Here is a 19503-nt window from a genome sequence, read left to right as displayed (position 1 = left end):
CATATTCTCTAGATGAAGTCAATTCCAGAACCTGAGTCTTTTCCTAAAGCCTCAGTCGCCTAAGACCAATGTGAGCTCACATGCTAGACTTGAGGTCCAAATGTGGCCCCGTGACCATGTGCTCCTGAGCTTGGCCGTGTGCAGCTGCATGCCAGAGATTAAGACTACAAGTCCTGGAGTCTGACAAAACCTGTGTTCCATTCTCATTCTGCACATAATCACTGTGCACAGTTCACATATGACTTCTGTGAATGTTACTTCTTGGAGCATTAATTTCCTTATCTGTTAAATGGGAAAATACTTCCCATCTTAAAAGCATCTTACAGGAGATGCTCTTAGCAGGGTGCCTGATGTGTTGTGAGGACTTAAAATGGTTGCTGTGGATATTATTATTGCTGTTACTTCAGGCCTTTGTGCCAAAACCCGTGCACCTTTTGGGAAGGAGAGCAGCCTTGGTGGGGGGCCGTATATGGGAAGAGTGGGTGGATGGTGTCCTGTGAACGCCTCTTCCCAGATGCTTCCCCCATCCCAAGCTCTCATTATCCCATATGAATATTCATAAGAGATAGCTTCAGTCCTGCTTTGTAAATGGGTCAGAAGCAGGAAGTGGAGGCCAGTGCAGATATCGAGGCCGAGGGGACAGGAGGCTCAAAGCCAGAGTACATCTGCGTCCCCATGGATGGGAGGATGGTGAGAGGAATGGGCAAGAATGGTTGGAAGACTCTGGAAGGGGAAGGGGGGCTTGAGCAAGGGATTGTTTCCATATTGCAGATTTGAAAACTGAGACCCAATGAGATCAGATTAGAAAACCCTGGGGTGAGTGGCCCAAGGAGCCAGAGCCTGCTTCATTTGTGACCTGGAGAGTCGAGCATCTGTCTGGGCTGGGTGATGGGCACAGGGATTCGAGCAAATGACTCCTGCATGTTTCTCTCAATGGATGTAATTTATGTGGCATTACCTGGTTGGAAGAGCTGTGGTGATCCTGAATCCTAACCCTCCAGTGAGGTTCAGGGAGGCTGGGTGACTTGCCAAGATCACATAGCTCCTGACTATGATCTTGCCTTTGGAAGTGTGAGACATAGAATGATTCTGGCTCCACGCAAGAGGTTCAAGACTGGGAGAAAGTCAGGTGGGCTTGTCAGGATACCAAGAAATGAAGCCTCTTTATCCACCTTCTCATTTCATCTCCTCAAGAGTCCCCTGAGGTAACTGGAGCAAAAACGATTATCTCCGTTTTACAGATGAGAAGCATGAGGTTGAAAGAGGAGGAGACACCGGGACAAGGCTACACAGTGAGTTGTCTGCAGAGCGGTTCTGGCCCTCTGTGAGGGGGGTGGGGGGTGAGAGCCCAGCTGGCTTCCATCTTGCGCGGGGTGCGATCAGGACCAGGCAGCACTTCATCATGCTCCGGAAGATTTCAGTCTAAAATCAGAGGGGGCTGTCTCTCTACACTTGCAGGCATATTAATCCCTCTCTCCTTTCAGATAGCTGCCTTTGCTTAGAATGCTTTCTGGATGCTCACAACTGCGCCATAAGATTAAGCAGGGTGATCACTCTCATTTCAGGGGAAGGGGAGGAGGTCTGGAGAAGAGAAGTGGCCCCCAGGGTGGCAGAGGGTGTGAGAGATGGTGACAGATCAAGGGCCTCAGGTGTTGCTCATCTTGGGTGTTTTCTGCTGGACTAGGTCGTGGAAAGTGAGTGGCTGAGGGATGGGAAGTTTGGCCCTTGGGGCAGAAGTGTCAAAGGAGCTGACCCTGGGGTGGGCGGCCATGAAAAGGGCTCACTTCTGACCACTGCATACCTTTCTATGCATAGAGGATCGCTGGGTAGAAGGTGACAGTGTAGGGATATTTCTGAACCAGACTGTCAGTCACAACAGAATGAGGACACTGGGCTCATGGTAAATGTTCAGGTATTCATTCATTCAGGAAGCATTCATTGCCTTAGTGCGCCAGGCCCTGTGCTGTTCCCGGGGCTGGAGAGGGACCGGCCAGAGGTGAATCGGACAGTCCTTGGGTGGCTCAAAGTCTCCTAAAGGTCTCAATCTAGGACTGAAGACACTATTGGACAGAAAAAGAGGCAGATTGGGTAGTGTCACCTCCCTTTTCAAACAGAGGCAATGGGATGTCAGGGATAGGCCTTGGGTTCTGAGATCAAGGCTGGATTGGGTGGTCCTCTACCTCTGCCCTTCTGAGCTGTGTGGCTTTGAGCAGCAGTAACAACAGCCCCAATAATCATAGCTGGTCAGTGTTCAGTTTACGTCCACATGCCACTTTACTTCTTTGAGCCTGTTTCCTCATCTATAAATTGGGGTGGAGCGGGGAGTTAATCTACTTCTCAGGGTTCCTGTGGGGCTTGAGTGGGACCATGTAGGGCAAAGAGTTTGGTGTGAGCTTGGCCTCTGTGGTAGCTGTAGTTACTTGTGAGGCATCAAGGAGTCTCACGCTGTAGAAACACAGGGAAGCTTATTCCTAATGGGGCCAGGTAGTGGTTTGGGGGTGGTGGTGGTTCTCTTTACCAAGAAAATACTGGATGTGAGCTTTGAAAGGTAGAGAACGGGATAAAGAGAAGAAAGACTTTCCAAGAGGAGGCTGTCCTGCAGGCAAAAGTGTGGAGGAGGGAAACTGTGGGGTCTGTTCTGGAACAGTTCTGGCACAATTAATGGCTAAGCCTGACGCCCCATGTATCACAGTCAAGCCGGATCTTTGGTCCAAGGGCACTCAGACTTCCTTCCCTAATATCATCCCATGTACAGTTGAGTGAGGAGAGGGCTGGAGGGTGAGCTGAGAGTAATTACAGAGTCTGGCTTCTGGTCTCTCACCTACCCCTGAGGGACAGGCAGGAAGGCAGGAATGTGACCCATCCACCCTTTCTGACCTCCTTAGCTTGGGGCTAGGTTTGGGCATCCCTGGGAAAAGATGAGGCACCAAGAAAAAGTGGCTTGGGGGAGCATGTGGGCCAAGACAGGAGTCAGTAGAGCTTGAGGAACAGGAGGACGGAGAGGAGCTCAGATGAAACAGTGCAAGGCCAGGTCTTGGGAGAAACAGGGACAGGCAGTTCACATCTGTCAAGCATCTACTATGTGTCGTAACAGCCCTTTGAGGTAGGTATCCTCACTTTACAGTTGGGGAAACTGAGGCTCAGAGAGGTGAAGCAACTTGCCCATTTCTTTGCCCGGTCATTCATCATTCAGCACTTAATGTACTGGGCAGAGGCTCTACGGCAAGAGCTGAGGAGTCAGAGGTGACCATCTCTTGGCTCTGTCCCCTGCGGTTGAGGGCAGGGGGAAGTGTTGCAGGTCACATTGCGGCCTCTCCGGGCCTGGAACCCAGGTCTCACTATTTCCCAATCCTCACTTCGGATCGAGACACGAGCCGGGGCCAGAGCCGGGTCCGGTTGCGCGTCTCGCGCGGCCACTGGAATCCTCGGTTACCCTACTTTCCCTACAGTCCATCCCGGCACACCTGCTCCAGGTGAGTCCAGGAAGGTCCCGAGCGCCGCCGGAAAGCGGCGAGCGGTTTCGGCAGGTGGGGCGGGGCCGGGCCGGGGCGGGGCCGGGGCGGGGCGGCGCCGGGGGCGGGGCCGGGCCGGGATCCCCGAGTACGACCGGATCCCGAGTCCCTCCGCCGGCGCCCCGCGCCCCGCGCCCCGCGCCGCCGCCGACATGGGGGCCTGCCTGGGCGCCTGCTCCCTGCTGAGCTGTGTGAGTCCCGAACCCCGCGCCCGCCCGCCTGCGCCGTCGGCCCTTTCTTCGACCCCGCACTTTTGTCTTGACTTCTTCCTCCAAATAGTTCCTTCTTTTCCCTTCCTCCAAACTTGTCTTTCTGGGCCCGCACCCCGCCCTCCAGATCTGCCTGTTCACCGAGTCCCCTCACCCCCATCCAGGGCCCGCGGGCGCCGGGGACAACTGGTGTCCGGGGCTCGGGTTACCGCGAGGGAGGGGGTGGGGCGCGCCGCGGGGGAGGGAGTGCACTGGACGGGCGTCCCCCCGGGAACTGGGGAGACTAAGGCCCAGACCCCGGGGTGGGGGTGGCTGCTGGGCCCCAATTCGCCCCACTTGGAGTTATCCTGGCGATGCGCCTCTCGTCTCTCTCCCGGACTCCCTGACTGTGTGGCCTGCCTGGTCCTTGTCCCTCTCTGCGTGTGTCCTTCTCTTTTTCTCTGGCAATCTGTCAGTCAGTCTCTGTCCTTGCCCGTCTGTCTCAGTTTGTCCATTTATATGTTTCTGGTATCTGTCTCTGTCCGTTCGTTTGTCCAATTCTTTGTCCGTCCGCTGCTTCTCTGTCATTGTCTGTCTCCAGGGTTCGGTGTCTGTCCGCACCGGTCTGCCCTCCCGTCCAAGCTATCAGCCTCTCTGCGTCTCGTTCAGTCTGGTCAGACTAACTCCGGAGCACTTCCCCAGTGAGCCCCAGACCCTTCCCCTCCCGGCTCCGAAATGGGGGTTGGGGAGGAAGGCCCCCCCTGCCTTTTAAGCTGTTCGTGAGTGAGGTGGGCATGGGTTGTCACCGCCACCAGGCCCAACGCTGGGTGGGAAAACTCAGGAATTGAGGGAGATTGGGGTGTGTGTGGGAGGTGGGGGGAGTACCTGGTCGCCTGGGCTGGGAGACCTGGGGAGCAGCCAGCCTCTGTTTTGGGGCTGCGGCTAGCAGAGGGGAGGAGCATCAGGCAGACCCCAGCCGGGAGGCCCCTTCTCCTTTCCCAGCCCCCTCTCCCTTCCCTATTCCCCTCATTAAATCTGAGCTTCATTCAAGCAGCCCCCTCCCCCTCTGCCCCACACAAAGAGGAGCCAAGAGGAAGGGGAGGGGGGCGGTCTGGTGGCTGCTGAATCTCAGACTTGCTTTCCTTTGTCCCTGATTTGTGAGTGTGTTAGGATGAGGGCGTAGGGGTGGAGAGCTGGGGGATCTAAAGACTTACTTTACAGCCATTTTCTGAGAATGATATCTGCACACAGTGGTTATAGAGTGGGTTCCTGGGCCTCCATTTCCCTATCTGTGATGTGTGTGTGTGTGTGTGTGTGTGTGTGTGTGTGTACAGCCGCAGGAGGAAAAATCAAGAGCTGGTCCCTAAGGTCCCTCCCTCCCTGCCCAATGAAACCAAGGTTTGGGCTGGGGCTCTGGCCAGAAAGTGTTTGCTTCCTGGTGGGGAAGGAGGAGTTTCTTTAGTTGACCAGAATTCCATCTGGCTGAACTGGCCTGGGGGTGGAGGGTGTTAAGGGAGACCTGGCAGTTCCCTATGCCTCCGTCTCCCTGTCTGCCTCCCTCAGACTGCTGTTGGGAAGATGAAAAAGTGCCCCACCCAGATCCTGGTGTAGAGCGAGCGCTCCAAATCGGAGCTATTGTTATTACCATCTTAGAAAGGTAGGTGGAGAATTCCCTCTGGAGCCAAGTGCTGATCTCTAAGTCATAGACTCCTATAATGCTGGACCAGAAGGCACCTGACAGGCCCCCCAGTTTACAGATGAGGAAACCGCAGCCCAGAGAGATTAGCTGACTTCCCTAAGGTTGTACAGTGAAAGGAGGAGGAACTGCAGAGTCAGGATTACAGTCTGATTTCTAATCCAGGCTTCTTCTGCCCACCCCTTCCTTCACATCTGGATGCCTGAGGGTTGGCCCAAAGGGGAACTGGGAGGTTCACTTTCAGCATATAATATCTGCAAGGGACCTGCTCCCCTGTCAATGGCTTCTTGGGGTTCAGACCTCTGGTGTTTACTGAGCACTTACTGCCTGCCAGGTGTTGTGCTGAGCCCTTCACCCATGCCATCTCATTGCTGGCCCCCACCCCCACCCCATGACACGGTTATCCTATTTTACAGATAACCATGCCTACAACAGCCACCATTTACTGCGTCCTTATGATATATCGGCCCAGAACTCATGTCCCAGAGTGGTAGCCCAGGCTGTGTAGTGAGCACTTTATATACATCCTTTCATTTAACCCTCACAATGACCCCAATGAAGTAATTAATATTATCGCCATTTCACAGCTGAGGAAGCTGGATCAGAGAGGGAAGGTGATTTCCCCACAGCCACACAGTATTAAGTGGTGCAGTTGGGCGCTACTAGACAGCAGTAACGACCTATTTTAATGGACATTTGCCCCGCAGGATTGAAGTTCTGAAGAGGGGGTTGCCAGGCATCTTTAGGGAGAATGTTTGGCATACATGGGTCGGTGGGGAAGACTTTTGTACCCTTCCTGCCATAACACATTTGTATATGCCTCTCGTGGCTCTCTTGGTCAGCATTTGTACTGGGCTGAAGGTGAGTCCTGGCTGGGAGGAGTTTAGAGGGGCCCCCAAGGGATGGGAGTCACCAGCCCAGCCAGTACCTGGTGAGTTGGAGGTCAGCACACATGCGAGGGAGTGTGAAAGGCCTTTGGGTCAGACTGATTGGTCTCAGTCCTGGCTCGGCCTCTTCTCAGCTACAAGACTGAGGACCTCTCTCCTGGTCTGGAAAATGGAGAGAACAAGGGCCGCTGCCTCTCAGCATGTTGGGAAGGTTGGATGGGCTGGAAGAGGAGCAGGCCAGAATCGCCCGAAGCCAGCATGCAGCCGCTGCTCTGTGAGTGGAGTGGAGTGCTGGAGACCACATTCAAGGAAGTGGGGAAGCCAGTGAAGCCCAGGGCTGTCTGATGGGCTCCAAGCCACTTCACCGCCCTGCCCAGAAGCCCATTTTTTGGCTGAGGAAACTGAATCCTATGGGGGGAGAAAAGAGACTTGTCTAAGGTTGTACTGCTAGCTGGCGGCAGAGTCAAGAAGGGCCCTCTCCTCTTGGCACTGCATTGGGGAAGGAAGTATGTTTTGAGTAGTTTGGGGCTGACCTGTTCTCTCCTGTGTTTTGCTTAGTCCTCGGGTGGCTCAGCCAGTTATGAGGTGCCATGGAGCCTTGCGGCTTAAAAACTCTAAGACCCAGGGCTTCCTAAGTTCTGAATTCTCCATTCTGAGAACCTGGCTGGTGCTAAGAGTCTGCCACTCTGAGTGTTCTGGTGCTTTTCCATTGCTGCCTTTCTCCTCAGTGCGCTTGGGGAGTTGGGGGCGCATTGTAATCTGAATGCAGGAACGGTGTTAGAGTCGGCCTCGACCGTCCACGTTGCATCACAAGCATAGCCCGTGTAGCTGTCAGTCTAGCGACTTTGACCTTCCCTGCCTCTCTGACATTCCATAGAGTCAGTGGGCCACCGCTGTCCCCTGGTGCTGGGCATGCAGGTCATATGCAGTTTCTTGATATTCTTTTTCTTTTTTCTTTTCTTTCTTTTTTTTTTTTTCTTTTGGAGCAGAGAAAAGTTTATTGCAGAGCCAAGCAAGGAGAATGGGTGGCTTGTGCTCAAAAAACCTGAACTCCTTGATTTTCTGCTAAGCTCATACAACCTAAAGCTTTGTGCCTATTTCAGTCTTTTTTTCTTAATTTAAAATTTTTATTTTTTCATAATAGCATCAACTTTATTGGGGGGATAGCTTATAGTTAATAGTATATTTAGTTACATGTACCCACTTAAGTATTACCTACACATCTGCTCCACTCAGCAGAGAGATCCCCCTTAGGGGAGTTCCACAGTATGTTGATGGACACTGCGTTATTTTCAGTTTTCCCCTATGGTTTTCCTGGTGGAAACAATGAACTTCTGTGTGTACGCATGCGCCCACATGTTTGCCTTTACTCCCGTGGGCTGGCACTTCTGTGGGAAGAGGTTCTTGTAGGAGTGGTCCCCACAGGTGGAGTGGGGTGCAGAATATATGAACAAGTCTAAGGATGCTCCAGAAGCAGCTGGGGGCTGTGTGTATTTTTCTCTCCCTGACCTGCTCTCTGTGGCTGCTGGCCAGGCCCTTGGAGATCCTGAGGTTTCAGGTATCAGGCACGCTTGGATTTTGATCTCCAAGAACCAGAGTGAATTGAAAGGCCAGTTCCCTGACTGCAGTGGGACAACTTTTCCTGTGTCTCAAATGTCTCAAATTGAAACTGTAACAAGCCAGAGCTGGGCCCTGACCTGGCTACTTGGGCCCTCGGTTCCTGAGATCCATGCCTGTTGGCCTCCCTTGGTTTTCTTGGGCACTGGAGGGGTTGTTTTCATTGCTGGGGTGTTTTGAAGTGAAATGAGACTGCCATCAATGATTTAGCAGGCCCCGGTGCAGACAGATTTGACCTTGAATCCCAGCCCCTCAGCTCAGTTGCTGTGTGACCTTGGTCGTGTCACTTATCTGAATCTCAGTTTCCCCATTTGTAAGTGGGAGGTTGCAGCACACTTCCCAGTGTCAGTGAGGCTTAGCCCAGACCAAGTGCTTACCGCAGAGTCTGGGACAGAGGAACTCATCCTAAAGGGAAGCCATCACTCATTACTTGAATCTCAGCACTGCTGTCCACTTCTGGACAGTTTCTTAACCTCTCTGATCTCAGAATGCTGTTTCTGGTTTATAAAACACTTTTTCTGGCATTTGCTTATCTTCTCACGACCCGCCCCTGCCAAAAGGTGGCCGTGGATAGGAGTCAGGGCTTGGGGAGGGGGCTGCAGATGTAAATAGAAGTCGCTGAATGGGTCGACTTATGATTTGAATCATGAGAGAGAATTGCATTCTGCAAGCATTTCATTAACATCCAAGTATTTGGCTTTGGGGATGAGATAGAAGGGTAGGAAAGAGTGTTCCCAGGGGCACTTGCAGTCTGGAGGAGGTGAGAGGGGGAGATGAGAAGCAAGCAGACTGTGCGGTACCCTGTGTGTCCAGTCCAGAAAGTGTGGGCGAGTCTCAGAGGAGCAAGGAGCCCCTTTCAGCCTGCGCTCCCCAAAGCTGATCAGTCAGTGTAAGGCTATTCCTCTTCCTCCCACCTGAAACCCTCGAATGGATGCCCATTGCTCTTAGAACAAACACCAGGGTCCTGTATGGGGCTGCCAGGCCCTGGCAGCCTGGCCAGCATCGCCACTCAACACTTGCTTGTGAAGGTTTGGCCACAGGGCCTTCTTTTGGTTCCTCCAATGCCCACCTCTTGCCCACAGCGCTGCTGCTGGCTCTGTTCCCTCTGTCTGGAAGCCTCTTTCTTCCTCTTGGTCAGGAGAGTGAATCCTCACTGCTCAGCTCTCAGCTTAAATGTCACTTCCTCAGGGAAGTGACCCCCTCCCCAATCTATACTAAGCCCCCACCAGTCACTCGCAGCAGCATGTATGTTTCCTTACCTTGATGGGTGTAATGATTTGTTGAGTATCTTTCCTGCCCTTGGAAGCTCCAGGAGGGCGGGCCCTGTGTCTTGCCCTCCGGACTCTTAAATACCTGAACGAGGACTCGGGGCTGTTTAGGGAAAGAGAAACAAGTTTTCCAGATGTATCTGGATGTGGGTCTGTTTTCTCCAAGGCTGAGCTGTAGAACCGGCCCCCGAGGGGTGAGTCTACAGCTATGAATGGTGTGGCATCACCAGCCTCCAGATGATTTCAGCCAGCCCCCGAGGAGGGAAGGGGCAGACAGAGGGCAGGGGAGCCCGAGAGGGGAAGGGCTGGACGCCGCTGCTGTCCACAAATGGTACAAGCGGGAATAACAGCTACTCATGTTCCTCATTCCGTTCATTCAGCAGATGTTTATTTATTAGGTGCTCGCTGTTTCTTGAGGTCTCAACACATGTCTGGTACCATGCCAAACACAGATAGTCACAGAGCTCCCGATAATGCACCAGGCACAAGTCCCATCTCTGGGAATTCTGCAGTGAACAAAACAGACACAGACCCCTGCCCTGGTGAAGATCGTATGCTAGCAACTAGCAATGGGAGGCAGGCAAACAGAATAGTGAACTAGGAAGCCCATCAGATGGTAGTAAGTCCCATGAAGAAAAACAAAGGTGGGAAGGGGGAAAGGGAACCTGGGGGAGTTACAATTTAAAAATCCCTATTTCATCCATAGAACTGCCATGCGAGATGTAGGTACCTTTATGATTCCCTTGTTATTGAAGAGGAAACTGAGGTTCAGAGAGGTTAAATGAGCTGTGTAAGGTCACATAGCTAATTAGTGACAGAGGTGGCCTTCTGGATTTTTTTTTTCACCACTCTGCCTCCTAAGTAAGAAACAGTGCAACCCCATCTCTCTCTCTCCCTCTCTCTCTCTCAAAGCCACAGTAGTACCTGAGATAGATCCAGGTTTGAATCTGGGTTCTGTTGATTACTGGTTGTGTGTCCCTGTGGGACCCACAGTCTTCCAGCCTTGGTTTTCTTGGCCTCCCCCTCGAGCTTGAGAGTTAAATGGGGTAACATCTGGGAAAGAGGTATGCCACTGCCCTGTGCAGTACAAGCGGGCTCGGTGTAGGTTTGGAGATACCGAATGGGCAGCAGGTGAGTGTTGCATGCTTGTGCAGGGAAAGGGAGTGGGGGGGGGGGGGCAGAGAGTAAGGCGCTGTCCCCTGTCCTCCCTGCAGGCGTCCTGCCTCTGCGGCTCTGCCCCCTGCATCCTGTGCAGCTGCTGCCCCTGCAGTTACAACTCCACCGTGAGCCGCCTCATCTTCACAGCCTTCCTCTTCCTGGGGGTGCTGGTGTCCATCATCATGCTGAGTCCTGGCGTGGAGAGTCAGCTCCACAAGGTGAGCCACCTGCAGGACCAGGCCTCTGTCGAAGGCTTAGCTGCCAGGGGTCCCAGGCTTGGGGACCCAGATAATCAAGAGGTGGGCAGGAATTTGGGGAGGGTGTAGCTCAATGTTAGAGCACATGCTTATCATGCACAAGGTCCTGGGTTCAATCCCCAGTACCTCCATTAAAAAATAAAACAGATAAACTTAATTCCTTCACCCCCAACAAAATTTAAATAAAATAAAAATAAGTTAATTAAAAAAAGAGGTGGATAGGAGTGTTCCATGATCCAAGCCTGATGTTTGGGGAGGTTATGTGGGGAGGAGAGTTTGAGCCCCACATGGGGATTCTTGTTTCTCATAAGCCATGGTCCCTTGGTTAACCTCATGAATCATTATTGCCCATTTAGACACTGGCCCAGGGCAAGCTCTCCCCACTTAAATGCATAAGCCCAGTTTTAGGGTCCTGAGTCTCCCCCTCATCTCAGTGTTTCATAGCTGGTGGGACAGTCAGGCTGGTGGTTCTGAAATATTAGTGTGTGCAGAGGCATGAATCCCCTGGGGAGTCTGCTAGAAACGCAGATTCTCAGGCCCCACCCTAGAGACTCCAGTTCTGTAGGAGAGGAGATGTGGCTGGTGGGTGGAGAGCCCTTGGGGAAATCCTGCTTGAGACGGTGCCATGCGTTCCTGGCGCTGTGGGGATGGTAGCCGGGAAATTGACAGGCAGTAGCAAGATGTACCTGGATCCTCTGTCCCTGGGGGGTTCACTCGTAGGACTTCAGCTGCAGAGGCGGATGGGAATGGAGGTGGGCAGTGGTTGGAGGTGGGAGGTTCTGTGTACCATCCCACCCAGCCTTGCTGGGAGAGCCTGCCTGGCTTAGGCAGAGTCATCCCCGGTTCTGGGTGGGGCGGGACCTTCCAGCTGCTCTGTCTCCACAGCTGCCCTGGGTGTGTGAGAAGGGGGCCGGGTCCTCCATCATCCTGCAGGGCCACATCGACTGTGGCTCCCTGCTCGGCCACCGCGCCGCCTACCGCATGTGCTTCGCTATGGCCGCCTTCTTCTTCATTTTCTGCCTGCTCATGATCTGCGTGCGCAGCAGCCGGGACCCCAGGGCTGCCATCCAGAATGGGTGAGGAGGGGCCCTGCCTGCACCCTAGGGCCCTTCCACAGTGGCTTCCCCCTCCCTTGCCTGCCTCCAACGATCTCCAGACCCTACCCTCAGACTCAGGAGACACTCCAGCCAGGAGGGCCTAGCACAGAGATCAGCTCACGTAGTGGTTCCCATTTCTCAGACGAGGAAATAAAGCTCAGAAAAGGCTACAGCATGCTCAAGGCCACACAGCGATTTAGTGACACAGCTGGGGACAGAGCTCGATGACTATCCTTACCTGTAACTGGTCCTTCCCTCTGCCCCTCGGGGCTTTTTCTAGGCCCAGGACAGAGTTTCTGTGCCCCTCAGACCATCAGAAAGTCCCTCTCATTTCTCCCAGTACCAGCTCTTTGGGGGTGGGGTTCTGGGAGGTCAGGCCCGTTCCCCTCCCCCCAGTCAGTTCTCTTGTCTGTCCTACCCCTCCCCTCACAGGTTTTGGTTCTTCAAATTTCTGGTTTTCGTGGGCATCACTGTGGGCGCCTTCTACATTCCTAATGGCTCCTTCTCTAACGGTAGGTGGCCTTGGTGGGGAGGGATGGGGGCTAGGGGAGGGAGATGGGGTCTCCAAAGCGGGGCTGCTCTTTGCATAAAAACCCCAGGCTGCTGGCTGGGTCCTTGCCCCCCCCCCCCAAGAGACAGTGCTCTGGTGCTTAGCCACATGGCCTTTGGGCAACTTGGGGGCCCGGGGGAACCCACCTTGACCCTGACCCATACCCTGCCACACGGCATCTCTGTGCGTGGCTAGGGGCTCCCTGAGGGAGGGGACTTTTCTTCTCAGTGATCCCAGTGCAGGGCGTGGCACAGTGACTATTGAATGTATAACAGTGAGTGTGAGAGGGAGACCTGGGAAGGTGCTGGCTGCAGGCTGCTGCCCCTTGGCTGGACCTCCATGCCTCCCTCCCCTCTCCCCATCCAGTCTGGTTCTACTTTGGCGTCGTGGGCTCCTTCCTCTTCCTCCTCATCCAGCTGGTGCTGGTCATCGACTTTGCACACTCCTGGAACCAGCGGTGGCTGAGCAAGGCCGAGGAGTGCGACTCCCGAGCCTGGTATGCAGGTCAGTGTGCTCATGCTAGAGCAGGGATACCCAAGGAGTGGGGGTCCTTGAAGCTCGATGAAGGCCCTCCAGGCACCCCAAGCTGCCTCCTGCCTTAGGGCAGGAGCTGAACTGTCCCAGGCAGATGGAAGGAAGGGTGTGTGTGGGCCTGGGCGGCTGATTCAGGGCGCTGAGAGCGGTCAAAGGAGAGCTGCCCTGGAGAGGCCTTGAAGGGGTCTGGTTGGGTGGTCCTTGCAGAATGGTCTGTGCACAGTCGGACCGAACCAGGAATGACATCTGATTATGGAAACTCCAGTGGCAGAATGGATCTCTGTTCATATCTTTCAGTTCTTCTGAATGGATCAAGCAGAAAGGCTCAGGGGAGGGATTGCTCAGTGGTAGAGTGCGTGCTTAGCCCTGGATTCAATCCCCAGTACCTCCATTAAATAAATAAATCTAATTACCCCCCCCCCAAATAAAAGAAGAAGAAGAAAGGCTCACTTCGGGGCTGGTTTGGTTTCACAGCTCTTTCAACTTGCTGGCCTCCCTGGTCCCCACGCATCTAGTTCACTTTTTAAAAGACTGTTCTGTATTCGTTGTACTTATTTTTATGGTGACTTTATTTGCCACAAGTGAAGCATTTTAGTTCAGGGTGGGGCAGCAACTCACAAAGGCTTGGTGAGTGATAGAAGTTTAGGAGCTGCTTGGAGGAGGAGGAAGTTGGGGCCTGAGAAGGGAGGACTGCCCGAGAAGCCCCCTCGAGGGATGGGGATCCCTGTGCCTCCTGACCCCGCTGCCCCTCCCGCCCAGGCCTCTTCTTCTTCACCATCCTCTTCTATGCACTGTCGATCACGGCCGTGGTGCTGCTGTTCATTTATTACACCCAGCCTGGCGCCTGCTACGAGGGCAAGGTCTTCATCAGCCTCAACCTCACCCTCTGTGTCTGCATCTCCATAGTCGCTGTCCTGCCCAAGGTCCAGGTGAGCCTGCCTGTCTCTTCTCAGCTTGAAACCAGGCCCCTTGGTGTGTGGGACTTCTTGTAAGAAGCCCGGAGTCCTTGGACAGGGGCTGTCAGTCACAGAAGCTTGGGCCAAGAGCGTGGGCTCCCAAGTCAGCCCGCCGAGGTTAGAGTCCTGGCTCTCACGTTTACATGCTGGGTGTCTTTGAGAAAGTGCTTTAACCGCTCTGTGCCTCTCTCTTCTCAAATGTGAAATGAGGATACTAACACTTACTATTTGGAGTTATTCTCAAGGTTGAGACCATGTTTGTGAACACTTAAAACACTTAAAACAGTGCCTGGCATGTGGATATCCATCAGACATTGGCAATTACTAGCATTATTTTGTTGTCATCATTGTTTCTATGCAAATGAATATTAGGAAGGGTCACTGAGTGACATCCCTTGACATCTCAAGAAGTGTTGTTAGAAGGTACAATTCCACAGTTTCCAACCCCAGATCATCCAGGATAATGGGTGGGGGCTTCCAAGGTAATCATTTGTTCTTCAGAAAGAAAGCCTTCTGAGTCCAGTGGTACGTCACAGTTTGGGATATCAGCCCACCAGGGGTTTCAAAGGTAGTGAGATAGTCTTTGAGGGTCCTTAGCAGAAAGGTTGGGAATCTTCCTTCTGGCCAGAGCCTCCATTTCCCAGTGAGAAAACTGAAGCCCAGAGAGAGTGATGCCTCTGTCCCAGGTCACACAGCAATCATATTCATTCAGTAGATACCTCTTGAGCATCTAATGTGTACTAGGCACTCTGCCAGATGTTGGGGATACAGCTGTGAGGTCTGAGATGATTTGGCAGGTTCCACTGACAGAGAGGTGGCTGGGGAGTTGTCAGCAGGGAAGGGGCAGAGGTTGCGGGGGTCAGGTGAAGACAAAGGTGGGGTAAACAGAGGAGGGCTTTAACTGAGTGTGAAGAGGTGCTGTCCTTGAAGAGTTCTCAGCAGGGGAACAAGTAGGGTAGTCTCTTAAGAGAAAGAATTAGGACTCTACCTTTGGATGGGCGAGGTGGGTGGTGGATGGCCTGGGTGGTATGTGTTCCCAAAGGGTGTGGGGTGGGATGGTCCTAGGGTGGCAGGGGTTTCTGAGGTCCCCTGGTTGGGTGTAGGTGGGCTGGCTGGGGGTGGAGTGTGCCCAGACTGGGCAGGGGTCATATTGATGGACTGTTCTTACTAGGATGCCCAGCCCAACTCAGGTCTGCTGCAGGCCTCCGTCATCACGCTCTACACCATGTTTGTCACCTGGCTGGCCTTATCCAATGTCCCTGGTGAGTATAAGCTTGGGTTCCAGGAGGTCTGGTCTTGTTCCTGGGCCAGCAGTGGTCCTCTGGGGAGCTGGAGTCCCTCGAAGGTGACAGGGACATCCCAGCCCCAGCCCATTCCAAGACTTAGTCCTTCAGGGAGTTGGGAGGACCCCATCTGTGCCTGGAGCTGTCTCTGTTGTTTTGTCTGTTAAGTGTTGTCTGTCCCTGGGACTTGGGTGGTTGGTTGTGTGTCCGTCTGCCCGCCCATTGTCTGTCCATCCGAGCTTATCCTCTGGGCTCCCTGGAGACTCAGACCTGTCCCACATGGGCTGAGAGTGACCATGCTCCCATCCCCAGACCAGAAATGCAACCCCCACCTGCTGACCCACTTTGGCAACGGGACAATCCTGGCAGGCCCCGAGGGCTATGAGACCCAGTGGTGGGACGCACCGAGCATCGTGGGTCTCATTGTCTTCATCCTGTGCACCTTCTTCATCAGGTAGGGTGGAGGGCTCTGGTTTCTGGAAAGAAATCCTTATTGGGGGCCCCGAGCCAGAAGTGAGGGGAGGATGTGGGAGCCAGGATGGCAACCTGGATGGCACCCTTCCCAGGCAGCTCGTCCAGCCCTTGCATTGTGCTGGTGGGGAAACTGAGTCAGAGGGCACAGTGCGACTGGGCAGTGGGAGTGGGGTAAACCCTGCCGCCTGGCCCTGGGCTCTTTACTGCACACTCACGTGCCCAGCTCAGGTGCATGCAGGCAACTGTGGGGCCAGGGCAGAAGCCTGGACTGGGGCCCACGGGTCCAGGCTCTGTCACTCATTAGCTGTGTGGCCTTGGGGTAAATGGCTTCACCTCTCCCAGCTTCAGTTTGCTCTTCAGTTAAAGGATGAGAACTTCTAATGCCTGGGGTGGCTCATGACCCCACAGTCTCCCCTGAGAAAGAGCAACTCATTCTTAGATGGCAACTTTTTCAAAGCAGGCATCTTAGCAAGTGCTCATCAGTGTGAACTCTGGAGCCAGACTGCCTGCATTTGAACCTGGCACTGCCACTGACTAGCAGTGTGATTTTGGGCAAGTCACTCAACCTTTGTGTGCCTCAGTTTCCACGTCTGTAAAATAGGAATAAAAATAGTACCTCCTTCATTGGATTGTTGAAGAGTCACAGATGAGTTAGTATGTATAAGGCTCTTAGAAAAGAACTTGGCAAGTAGTAGGTGCCAAATAAGTGTCTGCTATCATTGCTGAGAGCTGTGAATATTTGCATAGCTGGGTGGCAGCGAGTGGCTGTTTTGTAAGGGTCACTGGTTGAGAATATTGAGTATAATGATTGTTGACACTGAATCTGGCCAACTCACTTACTGCCTCCTTGTGACCCAGCATTTCTCCGCGTGCCATCTGCATGCCTGCCCTTTACTCCCTGGAGGGCACCTCTGCCCCGCTCCCCCCTGCTCCCCCATCATCCATCCTGGGCCCCTGGGCAGTGCACCTGCCTCCAGGCCCCTGGGCTAGAACATTTTGAGGCTGTTTCACATTTTGTTTTGTTTTCTCGTTTGTCAAAACATCTTCTCCAAGTCAAGTTGGGGCGGTTCACAAACACCTCTCTTCTTTGTCACCTCCTTTGATTCCTTTTCCAACCTGGAAGGGCCCAGGTCCTCTCCATTTTACAGAGGAGGAGACGGAGACTCGGCGAGGAGCAGCCACTTGTCCGAGGCCCTGAGCACACAGTGGCCCTGGAGCTTCAGCACACTGCCCTGTCCCCGTGCTCTGTCCCACCCCGTCCCCGCCTAGGCACACCGCTGTGCTTCCTGATGCTTCGCATTCTCACACGTCCCCGCCTTTGGTCACCGGGCAGCACCTTGGAGAGCCCAGGGCACCCGTCTGTTCTTAGCACCTCTTAGCACCATTCTTAAAACACAGGAACAAGGAAGTTAAGCAGCCAGGAGGGCGGGACCACTGATGGTGGTGGCTCTTGCCCCAGCCAGAGGGCTCACTGCACTAGAGAGCAAAACAGTATGGGTGGGGTCAGCTGAAGCTCAGCAGGGGGTGATTTCTCAGTTTGATGGCGTGGCCTGGAATCTGGGTCTTCTTTTGCTTTTTTTCAAATTGAGTTTTCAAAATTGTATATGCGTCTCAAACTATTAAATACTGTTAAAAACATCAAGACCTCATTAGAGAGCAATGACAAAATAACCTCACTCTTATTCTGTATTGTGAATGTAAAGAAAGGGGTGGTGGTGGGTACCACTACTCAGCTAAAGCGAGTAAAAGAAAACAAATTTAACAGCAAATGAGCACTGCTGTGAACATTATTAATGCATGTAGCACCTGGTATGGTCCTCGCCATACTAGGGTTCGACACATGTTTATGGAAGTGGCAAATGAACAACCAGTATAGCATTGACTGTTTATTGGGTTTCTGCTGTGTGCCAGGCGCAGTTCTGGGGACTTTATGTCATTATTCTATTTAATCCTCCCAGCAAGCCTGTAAGGGAGGTAGTACACTTATCCTTGATTTTATAGACAAGGAATCACAGGCTCAGAGAGGTTTAGTGTCTTGCCCAAGGTCACACAGGAGGAGGGGTAGAGTTGAGAGTCAAAGCAGTTTGTTAACTCCTGGGCCTGCCAGCTCCTGAGGCCCTGTCACCATGGTGCCTGTGGTCATCATGATCAATGCCGTGGTGCGTGAGGGACCCTGGTGCTGCCCACTTGCCCACCTCGGCAGTGACAGCCTGATGGCCACCCTCCTCCCTCCCTCTGCAGTCTGCGCTCCTCGGACCACCGGCAGGTGAACACCCTGATGCAGACAGAGGAGTGCTCGCCGGTGCAGGAGGCCACGCAGCAGCAGGTGGTGATCTCTGAGGGCCGAGCCATCGACAATGAGCAGGACAGCGTCACCTACAGCTACTCCTTCTTCCATTTCTGCCTGGTGCTCGCCTCTCTGCACATCATGATGACACTCACCAACTGGTACAGGTGTGAGCATGCAGCCCTGCTGGGCGCAGACAGGGCGGTGATGCCCGCAGTGCGTGCGCCACACGTCTCCTCTCCTCCGGCCCCGCACGGGGGTTCTCCTGACGCCTGCTCAAGGCTTGGGCATGGAGACGTCTCTCTAGAAGCCTCCACAGAGCCTGCTCCACCCATGCCCCAGTTTTCCCGCCAGTGCCCAGTCTGCTCAGTAGCTGGTACCTTCACCAAGTGCTGAGAAGTGGGGAGCACAGGAGGTGGGGAGCACAGGAGGGGGTGCTGGGCCTGTGCAGGGCAGATCGGGTTTACAGATCAGGGCTGGTGATTTGGGTTGTGGGGTCAGAGTTGTGATTTCTGGTTGGAGGGTTAGGATTAGGATGTGGTGTCCAAATCCAAGTCACAGTGTCAAGAACAGAAGTCATGAAGTCAAGACTTGGGGCCATACAATGTCACAATTTGGTCTCTTGGTTAAAATTGGGGTTACAAGGCCAGAAAGCCAGGACTGAAGTAGCCGGGTCAAGGAGCCAAGATCAGAGTTACAGAGTTAGAGTCCAGGACTAGGGTCACAGGGTCAAGGGTCAGAATTGAAGTCAGAGATATCAGAACTGTGGCCATTAGCTCAGGGGTCAGGGATGTGGTTATAGGATCGAGGGTCAGAGTCAAGGTTAGAGGTCAGAACTAAAGTCAGGAGCTTCAGGGTCCCAAAGTCAGGGACCAGGAGTAAGGTCACAGAATTAGGATAACAAAGTTAGTGACCAGAATCGGGTCTGGGGCCAAGGTGGAACTGATGTTGGTGTGAGGTCCACGGTACAAGATCAAGAGCTATAAGTAGTGTCATAAGGCCAAGTGTCAAAAATATCAGACTCGAGGGCTTAAGTTACAGAGTAAGAGCCAGAGTTGAAGTCTGAGGTCACAACTGGGTCATAAGGTCAGGGCCAGGACTGCGGTCACAAGATTGGGGGTCAGGCTCACTGGGATGATGGTGTGTTCCAGACCCGGTGAGACCCTGAAGATGATCAGCACGTGGACCGCCGTGTGGGTGAAGATCTGTGCCAGCTGGGCGGGGCTGCTCCTCTACCTGTGGACCCTGGTAGCCCCCCTCCTCCTGCCCAACCGCGACTTCAGCTGAGGCAGCCCCTGCAGCTGGCCCACCTGCTGCCTCGGGGCTCAGTGACAGCAGGCTGAGTCCCTGCCCCACCTCCGGGACTTGCCCCTGCACTGGGCCTTCTGTTCTTAGTGCCTTCAGGGAGGAGGAACATCAGGTCCATGCCTGAGCCCCGCCCTCCCACTGCCCCGACCACAGAGCTGCCTCCTCTGTCCCCTAGTCCCCACTAGCCCACACTCACCCTCCTGGGATAAAAGGGACCCTTGTTCTAAGGCTCCCCAGGGGAGGGTCCTGACTGAGAGAAACACTGAGAGCCACTCAGAGAGCGGCAGCATTTACCAGGACGGGGTGCCCAGCTCTGAGGCCCGGGTATTCCAGACTATGGCCCCCAGGGCACCCTGTCCCCTTCCTAGACTTTGTGCCTTACTGAGTCTCTAAGACTCTGCCAATAAAGAAGCCAGTATGTGTGCCTCCCA

General features: G+C 53.8%; 1 protein-coding gene and 1 long non-coding RNA gene across 6 annotated transcripts; one reads left to right on the top strand and one right to left on the bottom strand.

The window, feature by feature from the left end:
• Positions 1 to 399: 399 nt before the first annotated feature.
• Positions 400 to 19503, top strand: SERINC2 (serine incorporator 2). Of its 5 annotated transcripts, none has more exons than XM_006196902.2 (11): positions 400 to 690; positions 1242 to 1292; positions 10383 to 10544; positions 11469 to 11659; positions 12113 to 12192; positions 12597 to 12734; positions 13524 to 13693; positions 14892 to 14982; positions 15316 to 15457; positions 17719 to 17931; positions 18916 to 19503. In XM_006196902.2, the coding sequence occupies exons 1-11, from the start codon at positions 589 to 591 to the stop codon at positions 19049 to 19051; spliced, it is 1476 nt and encodes a 491-aa protein (XP_006196964.2). In that variant the 5' UTR covers positions 400 to 588; the 3' UTR covers positions 19052 to 19503. The 5 variants fall into 5 exon arrangements, with proteins under 5 accessions (XP_006196964.2, XP_072831005.1, XP_072831004.1 ...); XM_072974904.1 differs by having other exon boundaries at positions 593 to 690; positions 1195 to 1292; XM_015240689.3 differs by lacking the exon at positions 400 to 690 and adding an exon at positions 5264 to 5357 and having other exon boundaries at positions 1274 to 1292.
• On the bottom strand, positions 6060 to 7187 carry LOC140700735 (uncharacterized). Its single transcript, XR_012079346.1, has 2 exons — positions 6817 to 7187; positions 6060 to 6691 (listed from the first exon to the last, which is right to left on the bottom strand). It is a non-coding gene; the product is annotated as an uncharacterized lncRNA (long non-coding RNA).

This window comes from Vicugna pacos, chromosome 13 (assembly GCF_048564905.1).
Source record: "Vicugna pacos chromosome 13, VicPac4, whole genome shotgun sequence".
NCBI classification, from domain to species: domain Eukaryota; kingdom Metazoa; phylum Chordata; class Mammalia; order Artiodactyla; family Camelidae; genus Vicugna; species Vicugna pacos.
Note: the sequence above shows the minus strand (reverse complement) of the source record. Positions and strands in the feature narration are given on the sequence as shown.